Source organism: Malaclemys terrapin, chromosome 6, assembly GCF_027887155.1.
Source record: "Malaclemys terrapin pileata isolate rMalTer1 chromosome 6, rMalTer1.hap1, whole genome shotgun sequence".
NCBI classification, from domain to species: domain Eukaryota; kingdom Metazoa; phylum Chordata; order Testudines; family Emydidae; genus Malaclemys; species Malaclemys terrapin.
This window is the reverse complement of record NC_071510.1, coordinates 50,242,543-50,268,287: the sequence shown is the minus strand read 5'-3', so window position 1 is coordinate 50,268,287 and position 25,745 is coordinate 50,242,543. Positions and strand designations below refer to the sequence as shown.

At 39.6% G+C, this 25,745-nt stretch overlaps 1 protein-coding gene across 6 annotated transcripts in view; it reads left to right on the top strand.

Moving 5' to 3' along the window:
- The window catches only part of SEMA4D (semaphorin 4D), a 161,462-nt gene that overhangs the window by 106,156 nt on the left and 29,561 nt on the right, over positions 1–25,745 (top strand). For all 6 annotated transcript variants that reach the window (XM_054031481.1, XM_054031482.1, XM_054031478.1 and 3 more), the window contains exons 3-12: positions 6,155–6,300; positions 8,798–8,860; positions 10,583–10,681; positions 12,223–12,316; positions 13,419–13,532; positions 14,656–14,807; positions 17,123–17,298; positions 17,393–17,549; positions 19,094–19,316; positions 22,352–22,467. In XM_054031481.1, coding sequence (XP_053887456.1) covers positions 6,155–6,300; positions 8,798–8,860; positions 10,583–10,681; positions 12,223–12,316; positions 13,419–13,532; positions 14,656–14,807; positions 17,123–17,298; positions 17,393–17,549; positions 19,094–19,316; positions 22,352–22,467 — 1,340 coding nt within the window. The remainder of the gene's footprint in view (positions 1–6,154; positions 6,301–8,797; positions 8,861–10,582; positions 10,682–12,222; positions 12,317–13,418; positions 13,533–14,655; positions 14,808–17,122; positions 17,299–17,392; positions 17,550–19,093; positions 19,317–22,351; positions 22,468–25,745) is intronic.

The window sequence follows — 25,745 nt, the reverse complement described above, 5'->3', positions numbered from 1 at the left end:
CAGCTCCCCGTGGCTGTGGGTGCCAGGGGCCCCCAGAGTTCCAGGACTCTGCGGGTGCTGGGGGTCCTTCAAAGCTTCTGGCCACCACGGGTTGTGGGAGTACCCCGGAGCTTTGAGCCAGGGGACCCTGGCAGTTTTCCCACCAATTTTTTCCATCCATGTGCGAAATAAATTTTGTTATGTGCACCGAGGTATGTGCCTATGTGTGCCACCAGTAGAAACAAAAAACCTAGATATAATACATATTTTTAAAAAGTTACCATAGGGATAATTACTCCAGCCAGGACAGGTTAGGCATTTTAGAAATCATTACTAAAATAATTAAATTTAAGTGTAAGAGAAATCAAAATTATGAAATACATAGACGAGTCAAACACTAAAATAACACTTCGAAAGAATAAAATTTCAGAGAATATATGTGAATTGCAGGAAGTACCAAGAAGTAACAACAAAAATAATACAAGTATGTGTTGGGAGGTGAATGAGAGACACGCAAAGACGTGTGTGTGTGTGTGTGTGTGTATGTATGTGAGAGAGAGACACACACACACACACACACACAGTCTCTGTGTGTGCTGGCTGCTGGGGAAAGCCATACACTATCTCTTTAAGACACTCACTGAACGCTCTCCTGCTCTGTCCGGAGCCCTGTTGTCTCCCCTCCCCAGTTCTGCGGAGGTGGGGTACGTGGGGAGGGGGAGAGAGAGAGCGCACATGTGTGTGTGAGACAGAGAGACTGTGAGCTGGCTGCTGGGGAAATCTCAGAAACAGTGCACTCAGACACTCACCATTCAGACCGCAGCAGCTCCGAGTCCTCCTGAGCCAGGCTGTCCCCTCTTCCCTGCTCTGTGGAGATGGGGTACAGGGGCAATGGGAGGGGGACACCCTGACATCAGCACACTCCCCCCCCCCTTTCCCTCCCTGCACAGCCAGCAGGGTCCCGGGAACAACTGCAGGACTGCGCAACGTGGGGGGAGGGGCACCTGAACACATGCTGCTGGCTGTGTGCATCACTTAAATCTCTCCTGCACACCGCCCAAGTGCGCAGCTTACAGGGAACACAGGACCCTGGAGCTATGAACCCCTCCAGGTGGTGGGTGCCCCCAGAGCTCGGAGCGGCCCCCGCAGCTGCCTAACTTCTTCAGGCAGTGTGGGCTCCCCATTTTGTCAGGGGTATTTTTAATAAAAGTCAGGGTCAGGTCATGGGCTTCCATGATTTTTTCTTTATTGCCTGTGACCTGTCTGTGACTTTTACTAAAAATATCTGTAAAAAAATCTTAGCCTTGGTCATAGCCACTAAGCTGTTTGTGTTGCTACTTAGGAAAAACTGAGTTTAGGAGGATCTTGGCACTTTTTTGGCTAGTGGAGTCACTGTAGGTCTCTTAGGGAGTTCTACATACTGTACATTTCTCCTGCCATGCTGAATCCTTTTGCAGGATTGACAGAGAAAAGAGACTAACATGTCTTATGATGGACAAATAATAAGGAGAAATTGTCCACAACTGAGAGGTAGTCAGAAGCCCAAGGTTTCGTTGGCTACTTAGCGTAAAATAAAATCCTGAACAAAAGTTTTAGAACAGAATTATTTACATTCCTGCTAATTAGCAATCATGTCCAATAACTCTGTTTAGATCTAAATCACATCCTGTCAAAGAGATGTGCGGCAAAATCTCTCAGAGAAGACCTATTAGTACTATTTTGGTGGGTGGATAGAATCAGTTCCTTACTAAGCAATTCATGCCTTTTTAAAACTCTGGAACACAGCTGTTGTCCTTGCACAATAACCGTTGTCCTACCTTTTTTTTTTTAAACTTACACTTACATTACATAGTACAGGTTTAAATGTAATGTGAATACAAAACAAAGTCCTATTGATTGCAGTAGAATTTGAAATAATACAATAGCAGACATGATATTTTGTGAGAAGAAGTATCTTGTCAGTGCAGTCATCTTACCATTCAAAATCTTTTAGCAACTGTTGGAGCGTGTCAATGTATAGTATTGTATACTTTGTGTAGCCATTTCATTTATAGTTTCAATTGGTCCTAATCAGTCCTAAAGCCATTGAGATCAGTTCATTGTTAATTGAAGCCCTGTTCCTCCCTGCGTATCTCTCTTATGTTACTGTTGATGAAAAAGAAATGCAGAAAGTTAAATTACTATTAAGGTGAGAACTTTGTAGGGATGGTGGGGAAGGGGAACTTTGCAGGTGCCTAGATATGCAGCCCCCTTTGCTACTTGAAGCTAAAATTCTTAAGTCCATTCTTAAGGTCTGACAGAAATGTAAGTTCTTATAACTCATCCGGTTTGTGAGCTTAGGTACAAGTCCACATCTCAGTATAAACTACCAAATAAAGAGTAAATAAATATTTGATCCTTTCCCCATCTGCCACGTGATGACATGGAATTGGAACGCAATCCAACTTCTTCACTGAGCAGTTTTTTCCCCATAGCCACTATCACATCTAATACTCATAACCATTCTGATTTCCATTAGCAGAAATGGAACAAATATGGGGTGAAAAAGTAAACCCATGGAATTCTACATGCTCTGTATAGCCCAGGACTTGAATAATTTTTGGAACACGGATTATAAGGCAATAAAATATGTTGAGCTACTGTATGTAATGTCTGTGACGTTTCTTTCTAGATACCATAAAGGTTGTTTTTATTGTGTGAGGAGGGAATCCTGCGTGAAGGATGCCATTGAGTCCTTGACTCCTCCTGACTCCGCAACTGATATGAGAGGCCTGCAGTGTGTAGTGAAGCAAGCTTATGGCCAGTGTGAAGAAAGAGCCCTAAGCACAGATGTCAAGTACAAATGAGTTTATTGTAGGAAAATATAAATGGACATTAGGACCACAATAAAATACTGGCACAAGGCCCTGAAAATATTTCCCTGTACCTAGTATTAATCTGGAATTTTCTGCTACATTGCTAAATTAGGGTATGTTTTAAATACAAACATGCACCAAAATCATAGGGCCTCAGCCAAACTGTGCATATTTCCAATTGAACTCCCAATTTAAATTCACACAACAGCTATACATTAACATGTTGCCTGCAGTCTCTTTTAATAAGGTGAGGGATTTTCTATTTGTTCTCTTGGCAAAGATTTATGTAACGTGTCGGGAACTCAGCACCGCGGCATCTCCTGCTGGTTGCTCTGGGAATTAGCTATGTCCTAGCCGTGGAGCGCCCTCTGCCTGCTTGGCTGTGCTGTCTGGGAACCACGTTACACCCTGGCTTGCAGCATCCTCCGGCTGTGCCCCTGCTCTATTCTCTCCCCTTCTGGGGATATCAGCAGTCCTCCGTTTGCACCTTCCTTCGTGGCCACCTGCCGCCCCAAAGTCTAGTCCCTTGCCTCAGGGACAAGGCACAGTCCATTCGTCCTGCTCCTCCATGGTAAGGTGCAGTGTGGGGGCGGGGGGGAGGAGGACCCAGGACTGCCCACTACTCTGGGTCCCGACCCAGAGACCCTTTAGCGGCAGCTCCCATTGCCCTCCTTCAATCCCCTCTTCTCCCTGTGTACCCTGGGCCACTTCCTCTTGGCTCTTTCACCTTCTTGGCCCTTTTCGTCAGTGGCCGCCGCCTGGCAGGTAACAGGGCCGGAGCTCTCTCTCTGCTCACCTGAGCCTGCCCAGCACTGCTCTAGCCTAGGTGCTCTGTCTACAGGGAGCCAGTCCTTCTCCCTTGCTTGTCAGGAAGAGACTGCTGTCTCCTCTGCTTTGCAGCCTTTATATAGGGCCCAGCCTGGCCTGATTGGCTGACTTTCTGCCCTTCTCTAATTGGCCGGGTTCTAGGGTGACCAGATAGCAAGTGTGAAAAATCGGGACGGGGTGGGGGATAATAGACACCTATACCAGAAAGAGCCCTGAATATTGGGACTGTCCCTATAAAATCGGGACATCTGGTCACCCTACCGGGTTCTGCACAGGCTCCCTTCAGCCTGCTTTAACCCCTCCTCTGCCAAAGTGGGCAGAACATATGTAAGAACATATCTCCATACAACTGCCCCACTACGAGTAGGGAATATGGTGACTTTCTCTGTCTCTCAAATACACATGCAACCAGAGTGAAAGTGAGGAAGAGTGGGGGATAGCAGAAAGGAGCTGATAATGAAGATGGGGTATGATATAAAGCAGTGGTGGGCAACCTGTGGCCACTGGGAGCTGCGAGGGGCCGTGCCTGCAGACAGTCAACGTCAGCAAAATGTTTCGTGGCTCGCAATCAGACTACCCTGATGGGCCCAGGTTGCCCACCACTGGTATAAAGGGTAGAGCAGAAAAAGGAACAAAAGGGTAGACAGAATGAGGAAAAGAATTGATAGAGGGAAAGGAAATTTATTTCATAGGAATTAAACATGAGCTTGTCTCCTCATTAGTTCTACACGCAGAGAAACTTTCTTCTTTGTGCTAAGGTCCGCAGAGGAAACGGTTTTCCCATCTCATGAATATTTTTGAGAATTTAAATTTTTGTTTTCCATCTTGCATTGGGACAAAAAGTAAAAATCTTGAAAATATTCACAAACGAAAAACTGTTGTCCCGTCCCTCAAGCGCCCCTTGCCACCCCGCCCAGTTTAGGTGATTAAAAATGTTCCAATAATTTTGAAAAGTTTCATTTTTATTTTGACTTTTTGGTCTAATTAACTTATATTTTGAAACCAAAAGTCGTTTTGAACCTGAAAATTAGAATATTTTCATTGAGAAAATGTCAAAATAAAATGTTTTAACAATATGAAAACTGTTTTCTCTACGCTTTTTCGAGTTGGAAAATTCATCTAATCTGATCAGTTTCACAGTTTTGGTTTTGATGCAAAAACGACTTGTAAAATTCCTAATTAGCTCTAGTTCACAAATCCATTACAATGGTACTTCAGCTGCTTGCAGCTTTGGTGTGGGCCAGACCTGTCAGTCATTGGCAGGAGGGGAACGCCCTGTCTCTGAAGTTTCCCCCAGTTTTTCCTGCCTCACAAGCAGCTGGCAGCTCAACCAGGCCTTTCTGACAAGTTTGCCCAATATTTTGTCTAATTCCTGTCAGCCCTCATTTCCCTTCTGAGGTGTTTGTGACTGATTAGGAACCTGCAGGCCTCAAGAGGACAGCTAGAAAACCAAAGGCAAAAGGAGTGGCCTGTGTCTTCTGCTTCCCCTCACTCCCTTATCAAGTGTTTTGTTGCAAAGGTTGGCCATTTTGAACTGTTTTTTTGTACTTATCTTACTTTAGGATCAGAGAACTACAGCTTAATCCATTTCACTGGCAGCACATAGTGCTGAGACTAAAGCAGTTCCCTGCAAGAGCATGTTACAATTCTCTGTGCTGATGGTGGCACAAGATGTCTTGTGGATACAAGTTTGGTGTACGGGGGTAAATGTAGTTTGCTACCTACCCCTATCAAGGTGCATCTTGGTTGGGCAGTCTAACACTTCGTTCAGTCTTGCACAGGGTTAGTTAAGAATGAAGCAGAGGGTTAAAGTTTAAGAGTTTTAATGTAATTTTTTGTATGCTGTTGTGTGCATGTGTATGTGTACATAATATGAAATAAACATACAACAAATGTGCAGTAGTTTTAAATCCCAGATGTAAATTAAACTGAGGTCAGCAGCACAAATCCCAGATATTAATTTAAATTTAAATCCAGGAAAAAGCTATTGTATGTCAGTGCTGCAATCCCAAACTCCTGACTAAGGCTAGGCCTACACTAAGGGGGAGGGAGGTCGATTTAAGATACGCAAATTCAGCTACATGAATAGCGTTGCTGAATTCGACGTATCCTATTCGACTTACCCCGCTGTGAGAACGGCGGCAAATCAACCGCCGCAGCTCCCCCGTCGACGGCGCTTACTCCTCCTGATGAGGTGGGAGTAAGTGCATTGATTTATCCATCTACATGAGACGCGATAAATCGATCCCCGAGAGATCGATTTCTACCCGCCGATCCGGGCGGATAGTGTAGACTAGCCCTAACTGAACCCACGATTTAACTAAGCTTTTTGATGACCCTAAGATTTTTATAATATTAGGATTCTGTGTTCAGTTTTGCTGCTTTTAAGATGTTGTCAAAGTACTGCAGGATCGGTTAGATAGATCAGAAAAAAAAAAAGTCCTCAAATGGTTTTCATTCTTTACATAGCACTGTTTGTTTTACTTTAACAGAAGTACAACTGGTCCATTTTCAGGAGCCAGAAGTGTTTAACTATTCAACTTTATTACTAAGTGATGACAAAGACGTTTTGTATGTAGGAGCTAGAGAAGTGATCTTTGCATTAAATTCAGTGAATATTGCTGAAAAACATCATGAGGTAGGTATGCATTTTTAATTTCCTATCCACCTTTTAAAAAAAAAATTGCATCCCAGAATTTTTTGGGGTATATTTGTTTTTCTACAGTTATAGATAGTAGGATATTTCATGTAGCTATAGTGTGTAGACTATAGTAAATATATTTGTGTTTATGTTGTGCATTTATATTATTCAGGAAGAAAAAATGACATGTAATTTTGTAGTGTCATTGAAAAACATGAAAGGTCAGAAGGAAATACTGATTTTTAAAACATTCTAGTAAAGATTCACTGAGGTATTTTATGTCTGGAACTGCTTTAATTACACTGGATATTTTTTTAAAACTGAAAATGTATTTTTTATTCTTTAAAGGATTAATTTTCAGTTTGGCAAATAGGTGATTTCACCTTGTGATTCCCGTGAGCATTAGTGGGAGTTTGACAGTTTGCTCCATCCATGCACATTACTCTGAAAATTCACCCTGGAAGGACTGGTTACTGTGCTTTTTCTAATTCTAAACTCCGATGTATTTTTTTCATGTTACCTAGCAGTAAGAAATGTTAAATAGATTCTTGTATAAATGCCATTTTGGTGACCTTTTTTAAGAAAACTTGTGCTTTGCCTCCTAAATTCTGAAATTTTGAGCTCTAATTTTGAATATTAAAAAGAAAAACAACAAGCCATCTTCAGCAACCATGAATGAGGTGTACAATGTACCTATTACAGTACCTTGGCTACTGTCAAGTAAAATAAATTTGAAGGTGCCGTTAGAGGCTTCTGTAGTCTTGCTACCACCTTGATAAATCGTTCAGTTATGAAGCTATGACTGGGTGTGTACAGTGCAGAGCTCCTTGCGTGATTGCATTCCTAATGTGGAGCAGAATCAGAGGGAAAATAAATGTTTCGCTGCTCCTCCGTGTGTTTAAAACTTTGTGAAGCTTTCATTTAGGTTGGCCATCTTGATTTTAAATAGCCAGATGATGAGATCCTCATCCCTGCTATGGTTCCTTTATGATGCATTAAGGGCTGTAGTGGCTTACAGGGGTCCGAAAAGTCTCTCATATAGTGCAGATACTGTGGGAGACGGTTGCAAGGCTGCCTTCCAGTGTAGGAGGCATGCTGGAGGCAGAAAGGGCTTGTCAGGAGCAACAAACAGTGCTGCAGAGATTCCAGGCAGCACTTTAGGCCATAGGACAGGCTGCCATAGACCCCTAGCATTGTCTGAATTACTCTAAAGTGGGGCTGCTCCACACCCCATAACAGCCAATGATTGGGATGGTGCGAAGGTGGCTTAAAGCCAACAGTCTCCTTCTAGGCTGTAAGTTTTGCAATGTGTCTCTAAGGTTACATCTATGCTGCACACCTCTTGTAGTGGTGTTTATGGTAGGTGTCGCTGAAAGATGCAGTGAAAAGCACACTACGTGCATGCTGCAGTGTGTAGCTACACATGTCAAAGAAAGGCTGTGGCATGGGGGAAGCAGCGGGGAAAGACTTAGCAGCTGAGAGCTGACAAGAGCCTTTCTCCACTGATTTCCCTCTGCTGGAGCCTTTCTGTGCTGCAGGAGAGGCAGTGGGACACTCTACTGCTAAAACTATACAGGGTAAGGCACTGCTTGAACGAGTAGAGAGCCATGGAGGGTATATACCTGAGTACATACCTATGGGGTTCAGGCATGTCTTTTACTCACCTAAGCAATGCCTCACCATCTACATTGCTGTTCATATCCATGCTAGAGTTGTGTGTAGTATATGTACTTAAGGGTCTGCAGAAAAGAGCATGATGTACCTTAAGAGAGAGCGCACAGTTTCTCACCTAGAATGGTCTTGAGAAACTTCCTTCTGATTGTTAAGTTAATTCACAAAGTTGTGTAAGGAAATACTCATAACCCGTGATGATATTGATGACCCGTGATGATATTGATCTTCAGCTGCATGTAAAACTGATCCCTCTTTAACAGTTGTTCATTTTAATTTAAACTATCTGAAACACATTAAGAAGCAAAACTACTGCAGAACCACATTGATATTCAGTGAAAAACACAAGGAGATAGATATACTAGACACAGTCCAGTATCCATGGCGACACATACAGCCACTGAAGCCCTTTTATCTGCATAACGGTCCAAAAATTATTGACATTTTCCCAAAAATAATTGTATTCTTCTCTCAGCTTTTTTAATGTAGAGGTCTCTAAAACTACCATAATCTTATTTCCGTAGTAAACACAACACCGGGAACTTCATTAATAATTTGAGAAGAAATGTCATGGTATATCTTTTGATAGAACTCTGAGAAGTGAGACCTCCATTACTGCACATGCATTCAGAAATGCCACCTCCCCAGAGGATAAAGACAAACACTTAGGGGTCCCTGACAGCTACTCGCAAAGTGTCTTATTTGCAGCAGACAGTCTTTTAAACATCATTTGCTCTCTGTATTATGCATTGTGCTTAATAATAGCTTTCAGGTGAATGTGAAGTGCACTGAACTTGTTTTTGTTTCGCTTGTTTTTCCCCAGTTATATTGGAAGGTCACTGAAGACAAAAAAACTAAATGTGCGGACAAGGGCAAATCCAAACAGGTGAATTTGTTTATCGTTTAGCTTTCAGCAAGGTGTTATGAATTTTGTTTCTGGAAAACATTTTCAGCAGTGTTTTGAATGTAACTATTTAGAAGGGATAATTAATTTTTTTTTTCCAAACAAATACTTAACTGCAGTGGGTTTTGTGAACTGCAGCAGTTAATTTTGCACTTTAACTACTTAGTCTGGTACATTTTTTTTCAACCTTTTCAGGCTGGCAGTTCCTTATAACCTGCTCAAATTTGTTACTTTTACTTTTATAGTAACTGTATCAATGAGAACACTGATAAGTCTATACTCTGTGTGCGTGTGTGCGTGTTGTGAGAGGTGATAGAGAACACTTGCCCTTGAATAGAAAGGGTGTGCAGGGAGCTGGAGAATGTGATAGTGTATTGTGAGAGAGTAACCTGTGCTCACATGAAAGGAGTGAAGCTGCTACTGCTACCTCGTCTACTACATTTGACCTCACAGATTTTGAAGGTTTTGGCTGCCCCAAAGTTATTCTGGAAATTTTATTTTAATTGCTTTAGAACTGTAATAAAACTCTCAATGCCTTGTGATCTCCCTGATTGCCTTTTGTGACTACTCTGAGAGTCATGATCAACCATTAGGGAAACACTGCTCTAGTTCACATAGGTTACTTTGGTTCCTGAGTATTTTATGCTAGCTATATGTAATTTACCTAATGGTATTTCGTACGATTTCTGTTGTCTGACCCTTTATTCTTTTCACTGGATTTCTGTTGCTATCTCTGGGGCTTTCTGTGTGTATTCATTGTTACGTTGTGCATTCTTATTTATTCTAGCCCCCAGTTTGTTTTGAACAACGGTGGTATCTTTCTGTTATAATTCCAACAGGAACTTGCCAAATGAGGCTCACAATACAGAGAGGGGTTATTGATCCAGTCAATAAACACAGATGGGTGTTCAGAGTTAACAAGCATTCTCATTGGTTGTCAGCATTTTGAATCTGTACTCTCCCCTTGACATTTGAAGCTTTGTCTAAACTCCCAGTTTCATTCCAAAGCTAAAGGAATTAATTACTGTAATTGGATGTTTCTTTATTTTTTGAGTAAAGCGAGGGCTGCCAGCAACAGCATTCCAAAAGGCTGCAGGAAGCTATAAAAGCCACTAAGCTTACAGCGTGCCATCCAAGGTTGTGGGAAACCCCCGTGGACATGGCAAATTCCCATACTAGGAGCTGCTAACTGTCATAATGATTGCTGCCCACATCAGAATTGTTGTATATACAAAAATCCAGGAAATGGTAATCTGAAGCTAAATGACATTTATGTGTGGCAGATTGAAGACTTTACTTCCAGATTATGACAGGCTATTTTAGCTGAACTAGATTTGAGACAAAATTTTAAGATCCAAGTGAATCCGAATTTTAGCTATTGTCTATGAACATACTAATTCTGAAGCAAAATTGGTCACTTAGGAGATGATGGACATATTAGAAACAATTGTACACCTATAATATAACACTGGGTGCTGCAGGAACAGAGCTCTTAGGGAGTCAGCTAGAGAGGATTCTGGTCTCAGTAATGATCATATCACCTAGCCCTGTATTTTTTTGAACATATGAAATGCTTCTTGTGATAGAGCGTAATGAGTAGCAATGGAAGACTTGACAACATAGCCTGTTGTCAGCTGTGTTCCTATTATAATATTGAAGTTGTGGCTGATCAGAATGGATTTATTTTTTCCTTCTATACTACAGACAGAGTGCCTTAACTATGTGCGTGTCTTACAACCGCTGAATGATGATGTCCTCTTTGTGTGTGGCACAAATGCATTTCAGCCAATCTGTGATCATCTGGTAAGTGTGACTATGCATTCTCTCTTATTAGTAACTTTTAAACCAGTTAAAACTGCTCATTTAAATAATGAGGTGAACTGGAGAAAAGAACATAAGCATGGCCATACTGGATCAGACCAAAGGTCCATCTAGCCCAGTATCCTGTCTGCTGACAGTGGCCAATCCCAGGTGTCCCAGAGGGAGTGAACCTAACAGGTAATGATCAAGTGATCTCTCTCCTGCCATCCATCTCCACCCTCTGACAAGCAGAGGCTAGGGACACCGTTTCTTACCCATCCTGGCTAATAACCATTAATGGACTTAACCTCCATTAATTTAATTTTTTGGCTCCCGAGGACAGCGTTCTATCGAGGTAGAGGTGTACCTCTAAGTAAAAGTACACCTGATGAGTTAATCTATGTTTCCTAAGGCAATTGGAATTCCAGTGCCAGTCATAGTTTTCCAGCGGGTGTGATGCTGTCTCATGATAACCACAGAGTCTGGAGGTTAACTTCACTCTTTCTGTACAAAGCCTTTAACAAAATATTGATTCAGCTTGGTTATTAACAGAAACATATTTACTTTAAGGCTTTGCTTTCATTATGTGCTATTGATGTAAATTTGCAATAGCTGAAATACATAGTTTTAAATGGTATTGACACTCTGTGTGGATGGCACCCATTTCTGACTCTCCCTGAGCTTCATATCACTGAATGTTTCAGAGTGAAGTCCTTCTTCTAGGTTAAAATAAAATATCCTCTCTGTTCCATGTCTCTAACTTCACTATTGCTCCCCTTAACTTGAATCTTACATTGTTCCCAATACTAGAAATCTGGGAATTATGTTAGACTGTGGCTTGTCTTTGAGTCTGTATATCAGCACTTCAAAAACATTGCCAGAATTCCTACATCCTTTGACTCTGCCTCTTTTGAAGTCCTTATTCATGCAGTCCACCATTTTTTTGCTCCTTTCCCATTTTAATGGTCTTCCTAAACCCCTACGCTCTCAGTATCTGGGAGTCCATAAAGTTGCAGACAGTCTACTCCCACACTTCCAGAAATAGGGTCATATCACGTCCATCGTCTGACAGCTTCACTGTCTTCCTGTCGATATCTGGTTTTCAAAACTCTGCATAGTCATTTCTCAGACTAATTCTCCGACCTTGTAACCACCTCCTCTGACCCACCCTCTCCACTTTTCCGTTCTTCACCTAGTAACTGTCTTCTCTCCCTGCAGCTTTTCAGTTGGGGTCATTTTCAGTTGGGCCTCCTCATCTGTCTGGAACTCTTTTCTCCCCTCCTGCTACCCTTTCCTCTGCCTCCCTTTGTGCTCCCAAGCTATTCGGTTATTTCCTCTCCCTATTACTTAAATATTTATTTGTTTGTTTTTTAATTCATTACATGGTCTCTTAAAGTGTCTTTTGATGTTTAATATTAATGATACAGAAAACTTTTATTTTTATATTTTTATACAGCTATCTTTGACTGCATACATGTATTGTTTGAATTAGAAAGTAACGAATGTAACTCTATTGGTTTAACTTAAAAATTAATTCTGTATAGAACTTAATGTCATTTGAACTCCGAGGTAAAAATGAAGATGGTAAAGGTAGATGTCCATTTGACCCTGCCCAAAGCTACACATCAGTTATGGTTGGTAAGTTAAAACTTTAATGACATCATCAATACAAAATCATTGATTCTTTCTCCTCCATCACACTCTAATCTTTTCACTAGGACGTAATACCAGAGTTTGTTATATTGTTTTTTTTAAAATATGCAACGTATTTAGACATGCATCAAAATATTTGTATTCTATAATTAAAGTGATTTTTTAACACAAAACTTGCAGCAATTGATAGTTTTTAGACTTTTTTTCATTTTTGTTTTTTTGGGAATAATGTTTAGGATTTTCAGTTCAAGCAGATGATACCTATTGATATAGTCATTCATTCACCATCACTATAGTATCTGATGAAACTGTCAGTGAAAGAAAATTGCACTGCAGAAGAATCTGTGTATAAATATAAGTAATTTAAAAACATGCTTGTCAGTAAATTAACAAGTAAATAGTAAGTGGGCTGAATACTTTTTCTTCTCCAAACAGAATAGGTTAATGGGAAATCAGTGATCATGAACATATCATCATAGGGTTAAACCACACTAAGTCTTCATTTGGGGTAACCAGTGAAGTTTGTGGTTGTATGTTTATATAGCAAGACCATGAAAGAAAAGTTTAAATTATTATGAAACAGGAAACAGAAGGAACACACTTACTGGATTATGTTCCTTAAATTCTTCTTATTAATTCAGTTTGATTCACTTTGGGAGTGAATAATTTTTCTATTCAACCTATACTTTTTCTGAATAATTTCTAAGAAATTATTAAATTCCAAAAATTCAATGGTATATTTTAGGTTCATTTATATTTTTATGTATACAATATAATTCAGCTGTAAGTAGATGTGTTCACAATTACTACAGGAGCAATCCTGGTAATTTTCTGCCATCAAAGTTGTATTAGAACACTAACAAAATAGATATAAAAACATCAGCTTTAAAGAAGATCAGAGGGGAAACATAAGCAGTAAAAATGTCAAATTTAATATAGAGGAAATTCTTGCCATCTTCCTTCAAGATAGGTTTAAATTACCATCTATTCTCTTGAAAACTTGTCTTGAAATATTTCTATACATTTTACTTACTTAATAAGTAGTATGGCTTGAAGTATTTATTGTGTTTTATTTTCTATATTAAAGATGGAGAGCTTTATTCAGGAACTTCCTATAACTTCTTGGGAAGTGAGCCTATTATTTCTAGAAACTCTCATCAGAGCCCGTTGAGAACAGAATATGCAATACCTTGGCTTAATGGTAAGTACATGTGAAAGCAACTAAACCAATTTCTTTTATTGAAGGTTTTTTCCTTTGAAAACTTTGAGTTTTTAAGTCTACCACATTTCCCTATTTACTATCACTAAAACCTCTTCCTAATACATAAAAAAAAAGCCAAAATGGATATTTTTTTTCCCTTCTGAAAGTTCAGATCTCTGGGCATAGTTACCTTGAAGTCCATAGATATATTCCAAGGAAAAAGGCAATTTTGTGATGGCTCTGAGGTGCTGTTTCTTTCTATATTTTGCTTTTAGGAAAAAAAAGGTGTTTTGTTTACTTTTTTAATTGTTTGAGTGTGTGAGAGAGAAACACTTAATTTGAGACTTCAAGAGTCTCAGTGGCATTGACTCTGAAATCATCTGAAAGACATTCAGTTTTTGACATGATCCAGAAGCAGTACAGTCTATCCTGTCTCCATTCACCTTTCACCTTGCTTAGTCATGACGAGCCAGACTATTAGGTGATAAGGATTCCTCCTGTCAGCATGTTTTCAAGTTCAGTTGAAGAACCTGTACTCCAAGCCAGCTGGATTTGCGAGTGTGTTGGATTTTCAATTGGGCTGTGCAGATAGGGTTCAACTCATAAAAGGATTTTCAGGAAATGGAAGCTGACCACCCCCTGCAGCTTTGCTTTGCAGTTCATATTTAGTTAACTCAAACCTCAAAGGAGCATGAACCTTAGTACACCACTTTCCCCTTCTTACCTTGCATTTCTTCCAGCTGGCCCCAGGGCTTGTTGGCACAGGAGGTGAAGGCTGGCCAGGGAGGGTGACTAGACAGATGATCAGATAAGCAAGCAGTCTCAGATCATGCCTGTCGAACTGTTGAGTCTGGGCATGTGAAATCTTCGGATCGCAAACCTATAACTCCATTCCAATCAGTTTGAGTCTCAATGCAAATATTTCTCCGGCAGCCCTATCTAAGTAGGAATTATATCGATGGGCTCATTGAGGAGCCACTTCCAGGCCTCCTAAATGGAGTGCAGTTGCCCACAACATGGGGTTTGGGAGAAAGGATGGCCCTAGAGAACTCTAGTGGAAAATGACTAAATAATGAAAAAGTAGCAGTTAACGTAGAGTGCTTCTCTTTATTTGTATCCGTAGAGCCCAGTTTTGTTTTTGCTGATGTGATAAGAGCAGATCAAAACAGCACTGAAGAAGACGATGACAAAGTGTACTTCTTTTTCACCGAGATGTCTGTGGAATATGAATTTGTTGGAAAGCTGATGATTCCAAGAATAAGTAGAGTGTGCAAGGTGGGACACAATCTAATAACTTGCTTTAACCAATATCTAGACAACATCAGCAAGATATGAAAGATATTTCATATTGGGTTTTACACATATATTAAAAGTAGTCAGATCTATTCTTAGCAAATCAAATATTCATATCAGTCTTCTGTATCTAAATATAGTTACTCAGACAGCCTTGTTGGTGCCTGTGAGAACAAATACTTTTTTAAGCTCTCTACAACTGAAGTGAGTAAGATTTCAGCATGTGTCCCAGCTGAAAAAGTAATGATGATGATTACCCTTTCCTTCCCCTTTATACAACACAGAAGCAATTTTTTTTTGCGCATTAAAGGCTACACTGTCTTCAGTAGAAGCAGAACTGAGCCCATAGGATGATTGTCTTGAACTTATATGAGTTATTTTTAAATGGTTACAGACAAGCCACGAAAGGCTTTTTTACATAGAAGTGGTTAGTTTCTTCATTGTGGTGTGACAGGTGGTACTTCCATGGAAAGGTGTCATAGCCTGGAAGAAAACAACCACCAGCAACCTGATTCTGTCACATTTAATGTGTTTAAACCTGGATATGGCAGGCTGAGTTGATTCTCTGCTCATTAGAGCTGGTGTGAAAATTTTCTGATGGAACAGAAGATGCTGATTATACAAATACAAAATGTTTTGCTGGGATGTATTGATTTACAAAATTGCAATGAGAAATTATCTAAACATTTTGTTTCTGTAAGGTCAAAACATTTTATTGTTTTAACTTTTGTTACATTGATTTAATTTAATTTAAACACCAATAACAAAATGTTTCCCTTGAGACTTCTTTATTCCAGCAGCTTGAGGCAAATTTACATTGGTCTTGTTAGTATGATCTTTGCCTGCTGACAGTTAGTCAATGCTTTAAAGTGGGAAAACCATAACATTTGGAATAGCTTTTTAACTGTTAACTACACCTCTACCCTGATATAGCGCTGTCCTCGGGAGCCAAAAAATCTTCCCGCGTTCTAGATGAAACCGCGTTATATCGAACTTGCTTTGCTCTGCCGGAGTGCGCAGCCCTGCCTCCCCGGAGCACTGCTTTACCGCATTATATCCGAATTCGTGTTATATCGGGGTAGAGGTGTATTTGGAACCACTTGTAGGTTACACATCGATACACATACACGATCTTAAAAAGAGGAAAAAAATACTTGCTTGCTTTTTGGCATTAGCATATTTTATACAATATTCTGCATAGCAGCGTTAAATAAAGGGCAGGAAATTCTGTCAAGGATTTGGGACTGAGATACCTGCTTTTAAAGATTAGTAGCACAGCTGAGGTTTGAGATCCAGAATATTGTGAAACTTTTTATAGGCACTACACTATTAATTTCATTATATTTCTGGGCATACTTTCTCAGTAGTTGAATGATCTCTCTTATTTTTTAAGGCCTTGAGCCTGCAAATCCTTACTCATGGTACTTATCCTAATTTCAGGATTGGGCCCTAATACTCATTGACTCCTATGGAACTATTCACAAGAGTAAAATTAAATACATGTTTGTGTTTGCCAGACTAGATCTTAAGTTACTAACATTTTGAGATGATCACAGAATAGACATAATATTCTTTCTTTTGTAAGTGCAGTTATAATGCAGCTTTATTTACTTTAAATTGTTGTCCCATGTAGAGTTTTTTTTAAAGCTCTGTGCTCAGCTCAATTTACTATCTATTATTGTAATACAGTTCTTTGAAGCTGTCATAAGTCTCTTCTTCCCTCCAGAAAATCTATACTCATTAGCATATATCTAAGTAACTCCATTGACTTCAGCAAAGTTACTATAGATCTGCACAACTTAATTGAGAGTAGAATTTGGCCCTATAACACTATCTTTGTGTGCTGAGAGAAAGCATTCTACATTGTTTCTATTGTATCCAAAAAACTCTTCAGCATTGTTTAGTTTGTTTGTTGTTGTATCTTTTAATTGCTTTTCTGCTTTTATTCATGACTATTCAGTTTAAATTTTAGATCGGGGTTCTCAAACTGGGGGTCAGGACCCCTCAGGAGGTTGCAAGGCTCATGGGGGTTCGCGAGCTGTCAACCTCCACCCCAAATCCTGCTTTGCCTCCAGCATTTATAATGGTGTTATATATAAAAAAGTGTTTTTAATTTATAAGGGAGGGTCACATGCAGAGACTTGCTATGTGAAAGGGGTCACCAGTAAAAAAGTTTGAGAGCCACTGTTTTAGATACTACATACCAGAACCAGAAAGTGTTGTATGTGTTGAATCTTTGTTTAAGAAAGAACATATACCTTACATTTTCCTTCTCTTTCCCTCAACCCCTCTGAAAGAGGGACCAAGGAGGATTAAGGACTTTGCAGAAAAAATGGACCTCCTTTCTCAAGGCCAGATTGATCTGTACCACACCGGATAAGAATTTAATTTTCAACATTATCAATGATGTTTTTATTCTGAAGTCTCCAAGTTTGAAGGAACCAGTGATTTATGGAGTTTTTACCCCACAACTGTGAGTATAATTTAATCTTTTTCCAGAAATGTAATTTAATCTCTGGTTACCACCACACAGTAAAATGGTAACATTTTCCACTGTTTAATTTTAGGAATAATATGGGGCTGTCAGCAGTGTGTGCATACAACTTGTCTACTGTGGAAGACGTTTTCTCCAAAGGAAAGTATATGCAGAGTGCCACAGTAGAACAGTCTCATACAAAGTGGGTCCGATACAATGGAGAGATTCCTAAACCTCGACCTGGAGCTGTAAGTTTGGATAAACTCAGATGACAGCAGTTCTTTTTCTCTTGCACCTAAGAACGAACCTATAAAAATTCAGGGAAAATATTAGAGAAGGACATTAGCTAATATATGTGGCCTGATACGGATACCATTTCCTTAGAAAACTTTTTTTTTCTTTTAATCACTGCCATATTGCCAATTGATTGATCTTGAAGTTTTGTATCTAGCAATGAAGTGATTTCTATTTATAGCTCACAGATTTGGTTTATATCACAGTTTTCATATTCATTTTTTCAGTTTTTGGTAATGAATTGTCTTATAATTAAATAGATGGCACAGCACATTATGGTAGTGTAAAAGGTATTCTAGAGCAATAGGAACATAAGCAGCGCATCCTTTCTTCTGAGTCATCTCACTGACTTTAGTGGGAAGGCTCACTAGGAAGCACTACTCGTAGGTGTTTATAGGATTGAGTCCTTACCGTTCTTTTTCTGCTTTTATATGTTTTCTGCTTTCATATTAGTTAATTTTTGGGACATGGTAAACTGACTGTAGCTTAGAAATATGCAACCTGGGTGTGTGTGTGTGTGTGTGTGTGTTTAAATATATACTTTGGTTGGGTCCAAAGCCTACTATATTTGTTCACTTATCCTTCTACAAATTGAGACTGGTATTTGTGCAAGCCAGGAAGCTGTAAAATATGAGTATGCACCTGAAAAAAGTGCTGAGAGCTATGTTCAGTCATAGGCGCCGACTCGCTGGAGCACCCATGAAAAAAATTGGTGGGTGCTCAGCACCCACCGACAGCTCCCCGTGGCCCCACCCCCCTGCTCCAGCTCACCTTTGCCTCCACCTCCTCCGCGAGCGCGCCGCTGCGTCTTGCTTCTCCCGCCTCCCTCCCAGCGCTTGCGCTGCGAAACAGCTGATGCGTGGGGCAGGGAGGGATGGGGGAGGAGGGGGAACGTGGTGCGCTGGGGGAAGAGGTGGGGCTGGGGCGAGGATTTGGGGAAGGGATCCAATAGGGGCAGGGAGAGGGCTGGGGTTAGGGTGGGGACTTTGGGGATGGGGTTGGAATGGGGGCAGGGCCAGGGATGGGGATGGGGTGGAGTCAGGGCGGGGAAAGGGGCGGGGGCACGGGCACCCACCAGTGCCGGAGAAAGTTGGCGCCTATGTGTTCAGTTATGTTTGAGTTTTATTATTTAAAGGTGCACTTCCACAGGTTTAGCCATCAGGTTTCTTTCAAAGATATCTTAAACATTCTTTTTGAAAGGTGTACGCTAAATACATGACCCATTTTACAGATGGCCCAATCATACTAAGTCAATAGGATCTTTTAAAAAACAGCTATCCATTTGAAACAACAAGTTTTATTATTTATTATTATTTTGTGCCTGGGAACTCAAGGGCCCAATTGTACTCGGTACTTCACGGAGAAATAACAAAGAATAGAACCTATGTTCCTACAGTGTTTTATAACTTTAAAAATACGATTGGAAAAAAGCGGGTGTTGCTGCTGTCAACAGTGTACAATATGGTAAAAACAAATGATGCAATTTTTCTTTTGACAGTGTATAAAGAAGGAGGCAGGAGCAGCGAACTACATGAGTTCTCTAAATTTACCGGACAAAACACTACAGTTTGTTAAAGATCACCCTCTAATGGATGACTCGGTGACCCCGATAGGGGACAGACCCAGATTAATAAAACGAGATGTGAGGTATACACAGATCGTGGTAGACAGAGTCACAGTGCTCAATGGCAGTGTGTATGATGTTATGTTTATTAGTACAGGTGAGTTTGCATTACACTATTTTAAGTTAGTACAATAGGGTGAAATATATTGTCAGCAAACAGAATGAACACTTACAATAATTTCATACCAACTAGTGTCCACTTTTTTTAAAAAGTAAGGGCCATGATGAGTAAATGGCCAATCTTGGTCCATTTAAAAAATACATCCCACAAACAATTTAACTGTAGATGTGTTAGGGTCCTCCAAACTGACCACCTTCTTTTCTGAAGCTTCATTTCTTGCTGAAGAGTTCCCTGTATCAGCAGCAGGAGGGGAAAGGACAACAACAGTACCCTTTGGCAGTGTTGTTTGCCTAAAGGTAATAGACAGCTGCTGTTTCAGATAGCAGCAGCCTACAGTGCACCTGTATGCCCCTGCCACCACAGGCAGTGTGAGAAGGGATTGAATTGAAAGAGGCTCAGGGAAGCAAACAGGCCCTAAGTTTTCCTGGTGGCAGATGGAAAGGAGGGGAGCAGGTAGCTCTGTAGGAAGGGGATCAACCTCTGCAGGGAGACAAATACGTCAGGGGTAGGGGAAGTTCACATGTATTCCTCGTCCTCCTCTACCCAAGCATCTCCAGTAACTGCTGTGTGAAACAACAGACAGTTTTGTCTTTAGGAACCAAGTGCTGTACCATCTGCATATGTAAGACACACGTGTAGGGAAGAGGTGAGGAAGGGCGTATGCCTGTAAAAAGGATAGGATTGGCCAGGGACCAATAAATATTTAAATCTAACATCATAATAACTAAAGAAAAGACCAGGATTAGCCATTCCTTCACGTTGACCATCTTTTTTTTTTTGGTTTGTTTTTTGTTTTTTTTTTTTTAATTAAGAGTGTGAATTTAAAAAGTGAGAGACTCTCACTTCAAACAAAAAAAAAAACAACCTAGCCATGCTTTGACAGTTCAGTATATGTCACAAAAATGGGCATTCCTTGTTTTAAAAAAGATCATTGGCAAATCTATGAAACTGAAAGGGTAGTTGCATAATTTACAGAAATCTGAATGTTTCCCAGAAAGCTACAGAGTGAGTTCACTTTTTTGTATAGTTTTGTGTTTGACTTGTCTGAGGCTCTTCTTCCTCCTCTCTACAGTTAATTTCCCTTCAGAACTCTTTTGTAATGCTGAAAAAAGGTGACTTTAAAATGCCACACCACATAGATACTGCTGTACTAGTAGGTCTCTACAACTTAGAATCTGTTGTGCCTGATAATGTCACCTGGGATATTTTCATGCTGTATTTAATTTAAACCAACAAAAAGCTCTTCTGACCTTTGATGCAGAGGTTTCACAATTACAAAATATTTTTATTTCTTACTGTTGTGTTTAAGTACATCTTAGTTCCTTTAATCAAGGTGTCCCCATATTTGAAATTCAGGAGAATACAAAATTGTTTTTCTTGGCATTATATGCATATTGACATGATAAAAATGTGTCTCCTTTAATGCTTAACTTCCCCTGTTTGATCTGTGTCTATGTCCATTTCAGAGAGGTCCTTCCCTTCTTCCTATCTGCCTGACCTAACCAAACTTTCATGAATAGTCTTCGAATAACTTGCCTTCTCTAGTTCAAAATAAAATAGGCAATTCCTTTTAGTGAAGCAGATCCAGTTAGGAAATGAATATACCACACAAGGAGAGTGGCCTAGTTCACATGTGCAATAAAGATTAGTGATTTAGGGTTAAAAATCAGTAAAGAGTGGAAATTTAAAAATACACAAACAGATACACAAAGATTTAAAAACTGGGACAGGTGGATCATACTTGACAAGACAGAAGGCTTTCAGGGACAAAATAGGATTTTAAAATGAGAAAAACCTTTGTTCTGTTAGCACAACACATCATCACTTAGTTGCCAAATTGGCCTGAACACATTTTGGCATGGACTCAGTTCAGTCAGTGTTATCAAGTCTCTCCCTTTATTTCCCATCCAGATTTTCTGCACTTCCTTCTACAGTTGTGCTAGATGGACATTTTTCCTTTCTCACATTCACGATAACATGGTCCTGAACAAACTCAGTTACCAAGTCCAGCAGTTGTGTTTGGCTCAGTTGCTCAAATTGTACTTTGTGCCCTAGGTACTAACAAGTTTTGTAGTATTTTATTTCAGACTAAAAATACACTGATGTTCCAAGAATTAAGTGAAAAAACATAATTAATGCAACATTTTAAGGGCTGCTTCAGAGTAAAAAAAATCAAATTTATAGCTATTGTTATTTAAATGTAATATGTTCTCAATTAAAGGCTTCCAACAAGATTGTACCATAGATTTTATAGACTGGATATGATGGTTAACTGCTAAAGAGAAAATTTTCTTAGGCATGGTTCTTTTAGTCTAGTCTAATGGTTGAATCATAGGAATATGCTAGAAGAAACATAATCTAAAATTAAAGCATGTGACTTGGATATGAAAAGGTCTGGGTTCTGGGTCCAGCTCCTAATATTTTAGACATGGACTGGGTTACTAAGTGTGACCTTGAGCAAGCCATTTAGGCTTTAATCCTATGGTTGAAAATTTTCCATTTTAAACTTTTATTTTTTTATGGAAGATTGAGTTTTTGACTAAACAAAAATTTTTGTGAGAAGTGTCTGCTTGTCTAAAATCTTTTGACTTTTTTTTCATTAAAAAAACCCCACAATTTTTCAGGTTTTGGTTTTTTGACAAAAAGTCAAGAATTTCCACAGGCAGGAAAAAAGGACATTTTCCAATGTTCTATTTCATCCTTCTACTGTTAAAATCAACAGAAGTTCTGCTACTTACTTAAGTTGGAGTATACCCTGGCCATTAACCTCTTTGTGCATCATTTTCCTCTTGGTAAAATGGAGGCTGAAATACCAACGTTACTTGGCTGTCATGGGGCCTAATTTGTTAATGTTTACAGTGCACTTCAAGATTGTCTGATGGAAGACAAAGTATTATCGTTCATGAAGTCTTCTAGTGAAGATCATTGATGCAAACTATAGAAAACATACATATTTTACACACAGTTCTTCTTGGAGGTCCTTACTAATGTGTATTGCTTGGCTATTTCAGATAAAGGAGCCCTGCACAAAGCTATTAGCTATGAAAATGGAATGCATATTATTGAAGAAATACAACTTTTCCCAAATTTTGAGCCAGTTCAGACACTGTTGCTTTCATCAAAAAAGGTAAGCATGAAAAACAGGACTGTGTGAGGACATTTTGTGGAAGATCAACCAAAAAAAAAAAAAAAAGGGTAACCCCAGTAGTGTGAAGAAAGAGAAAAAGGCTTGCTGGAAAATCTATCACTGAAATAATACTCAGAATATAGGATATGACCTGTGGCCCATAACATCTTGTGCTGTGATACTGTTTGACATCACCAGATAAGGAGAGTCAGGCTGGGTTGTTTGGTACGTGAATGGGACGCTTCTAAGGATGAATGCATAGGCAGTGAAGAAAAAGATACTGGTGTTTCAGTAGGTGGCATTCTTCTCCCTGAATCTGTACTAGAACCAGTTCCCCAGCATGATATCAGGAACTACTCTGCTGCTTCTGGAGGTACCAGTTTTCTGATTAGATGTAAAGCGGAAGTTATTACCCCTTATGGAAAAATTCTGTAGAATTTAAGGGAATGGTATCCTTTCTGTGGAATTTTTAAACCAACAAATGGAGTTCTATAGCAGGGATGTCATCTGCAAATTTTATAGATTGTTATGATTCATTTCTATTAGTTTAAATTCTACCAGATTTTTCTGTAGTGGACTTTTCATAAGAATAGGTGTGTCATATTCCAGTGTCCTGGTCACATTCCATCATGGATCATTGCATTCTGCCTACTGAAATTCCCCTGCTGTTCCAACTGGAAAAGAGATTCTTCACTGCATGTCCTAAACTCTAGTGTAGTTTGCTCTGTACTGTCAAGCAATTGATGGGTGGTTTTCTGACAGACATGGATGATCATCTTTATGTAGTTTGTACACTAATTAGGGACATGACCCTGCAAACCCTTACTTATGCATGTAATCCTTACCCGAAGTAGTAGTCCCATAAATGTCAGTGGAATTGCTTGCATTTGTAAACATTTTGGGCTCATTGGAAATTAAAGGCTCTTTATAAATGTAAGATCATTATCCTAACCTTTAGCAGGTTGTGGTGATCAGTAAGTACCCTGAAGCTTGCGACTGGGGAGGCTACCACTGTATCTGAAAGGCAATCTATGCCTTATTGTGCTGAGTCTGTTATTTAAATACATTTTGCATGTCAGCAGTATTGCCTCTTTTCATAGAGCCCTACACACCGTGTTTTTCCAGCACCTGTCGCTGGAAAGCTTTCCTGTTTTTCATGAAGATGAAGAGAAACTTTGTAAATGCAGAGAGCCCACTTTTTGTTTTAGTGGATAGGTCTGCAGTGTGATAAAGCATTCCAAGTCCATAGATTCCTAGGTAATTGTCCAGTATCCTCCATGTATTTGTGATGCATCATAGGAAAATATTATACAAGTAGAATTTCAAAAGCAATATAAGGTTTCCACTCTCAAAAGAAATGTAATGAAAATTATTCTTTTCTTCACTCAAATTATTTGAGAGATAAGAACTAGTTTAATGATATGGGGCATATAATTGAGAAACTATCATTTAAAAAAATCTTTTTAATCACTTATTTAAATTCCTTTCCTTTTCCCTTTTGCCTTTATGACTTTTTGTTGGGGTGCTAATTATTTAAATAATGCTGTTAAAATAGTTCTCTGAAAACAGCCACTCAATGTGCAGTGGCAGTCAAAAAAGCTAACAATGTTAGAAAATGTTAGGCAAGGGATAGATAATAAAACAGAATATATGACAATGCCACTATATAAATCCATGGTACGCCCACACCTTGAATACTGTGTGCAGTTCTGGTTACCCCATCTCAAAAAATAATTGGAAAAGGTGCAGAGAAGGACAACAAAAATGATTAGGGGTATGAAACAGCTTTCATATGAGGAGAGATTAAAAAGACTGGGACTTTTCAGCTTAGAAAAGAAATGACTAAGGGGAGGAATTGATAGAGGTCTATAAAATCATGAATGGTATGGAGGAAGTGTTATTTACCCTTTCACGTAACACAAGAACTAGAGGTTACCTGATGAAATTAATAGGCGGCAGGTTTAAAACAAAATGAAGTACTTCTTCACACAATGCATAGTCAACCTGTGGAACTTGTTGCCGTGGGATGTTGTGAAGGCAAAAAATAACTAGGTTGAAAAAATAAATTGGATAAGTTCATAAAGGATAGGTCTATCAGTGGCTAATAGCCAAGATGATCAGGAATGCAGCCTCATGCTCCAGGTGTCCCTGAACCTCCAACTGCCAGAAGCTGGGACTGGACAGCAGGGGACAGATCACTCAAAATTGTCCTCTTCTGTTCATTTCCCCTGAAGCATCTGGCACTGGCCACTGTCAGAAGATAGGATACTGGGCACATGGTCCTTTGGTCTGACCCAGTATGGCTGTTCTTATGTTCTAATTCAATATATGCTACAATATTGTATTAAACTATTTTATTAAAATAAAACTTGTAAATTAATATAAAATAACTTTATTGTAATATTCAAAAGTGGGTTGTTCTGTGTTTAATTTTATCGGACACAATGGAAAATGGACACACACACCAGTTGCCAGTCTGCCGGTATTAACCAACAGATACTGTATTTATTTCCATCACTAAGTAAAGGGAAATAAAATAATAACTCAAACATCTATGTGCAGTAACTGTTAGCAATGCTTGATGTTTTTTAACGGTAACCATTACGCACACAGAGGGGATATACATTAAATGTTTCCTTTGTCTTTCTTTATATTCATGTCTCCTGTTCCATTTCCCCCCACAATTTTCTCACCAATTTCTTTTTGGTTCTTTGAGTGTCAGCGTGGATCCAACTCTTGATGTGCATGCGCTTCATGCCCATGAGATTGGAGTCTCTTGAACAGCAGTGTCTGTCAGGGTCATGCATGGGCACTGTCTACTCATGCTCCTATGCAAAAGCATAAGGGGCAGGGTGAGTGCAACCTTCTCCCAGTTCCCCGATACTGCCTGGAGCAATGAGATGAAACCTGACAACTGTCTAACCCACTCTAGCTAAATTTTCCAAACGTCTTCAGAACTCTTCTTGCCCAAACTCTTTAGAACTGCTGTGAATGACCTAGACTTATCTGGACTGAATTTATATGGTCATACCCCCATAAACACCCCTCTCCTGCATAGGGTACCGCAATATGGTGGATTATAAGCGTGTGAGCCTGCCCTTCCCTCAACAGACTAATCCCATTAAAAGACGAGCACAGCAGATGCTTCTTCTATCTAGGAGAGTCCCATGTGCTACATAGATACTTAGCATGCCTCTCATTCTCTGTGAAGGCGTGTAAATCATGGGACATGCAGTTGAAGTTTTGTCTACTAGAACAATCAATGACTGTGTCTTCAG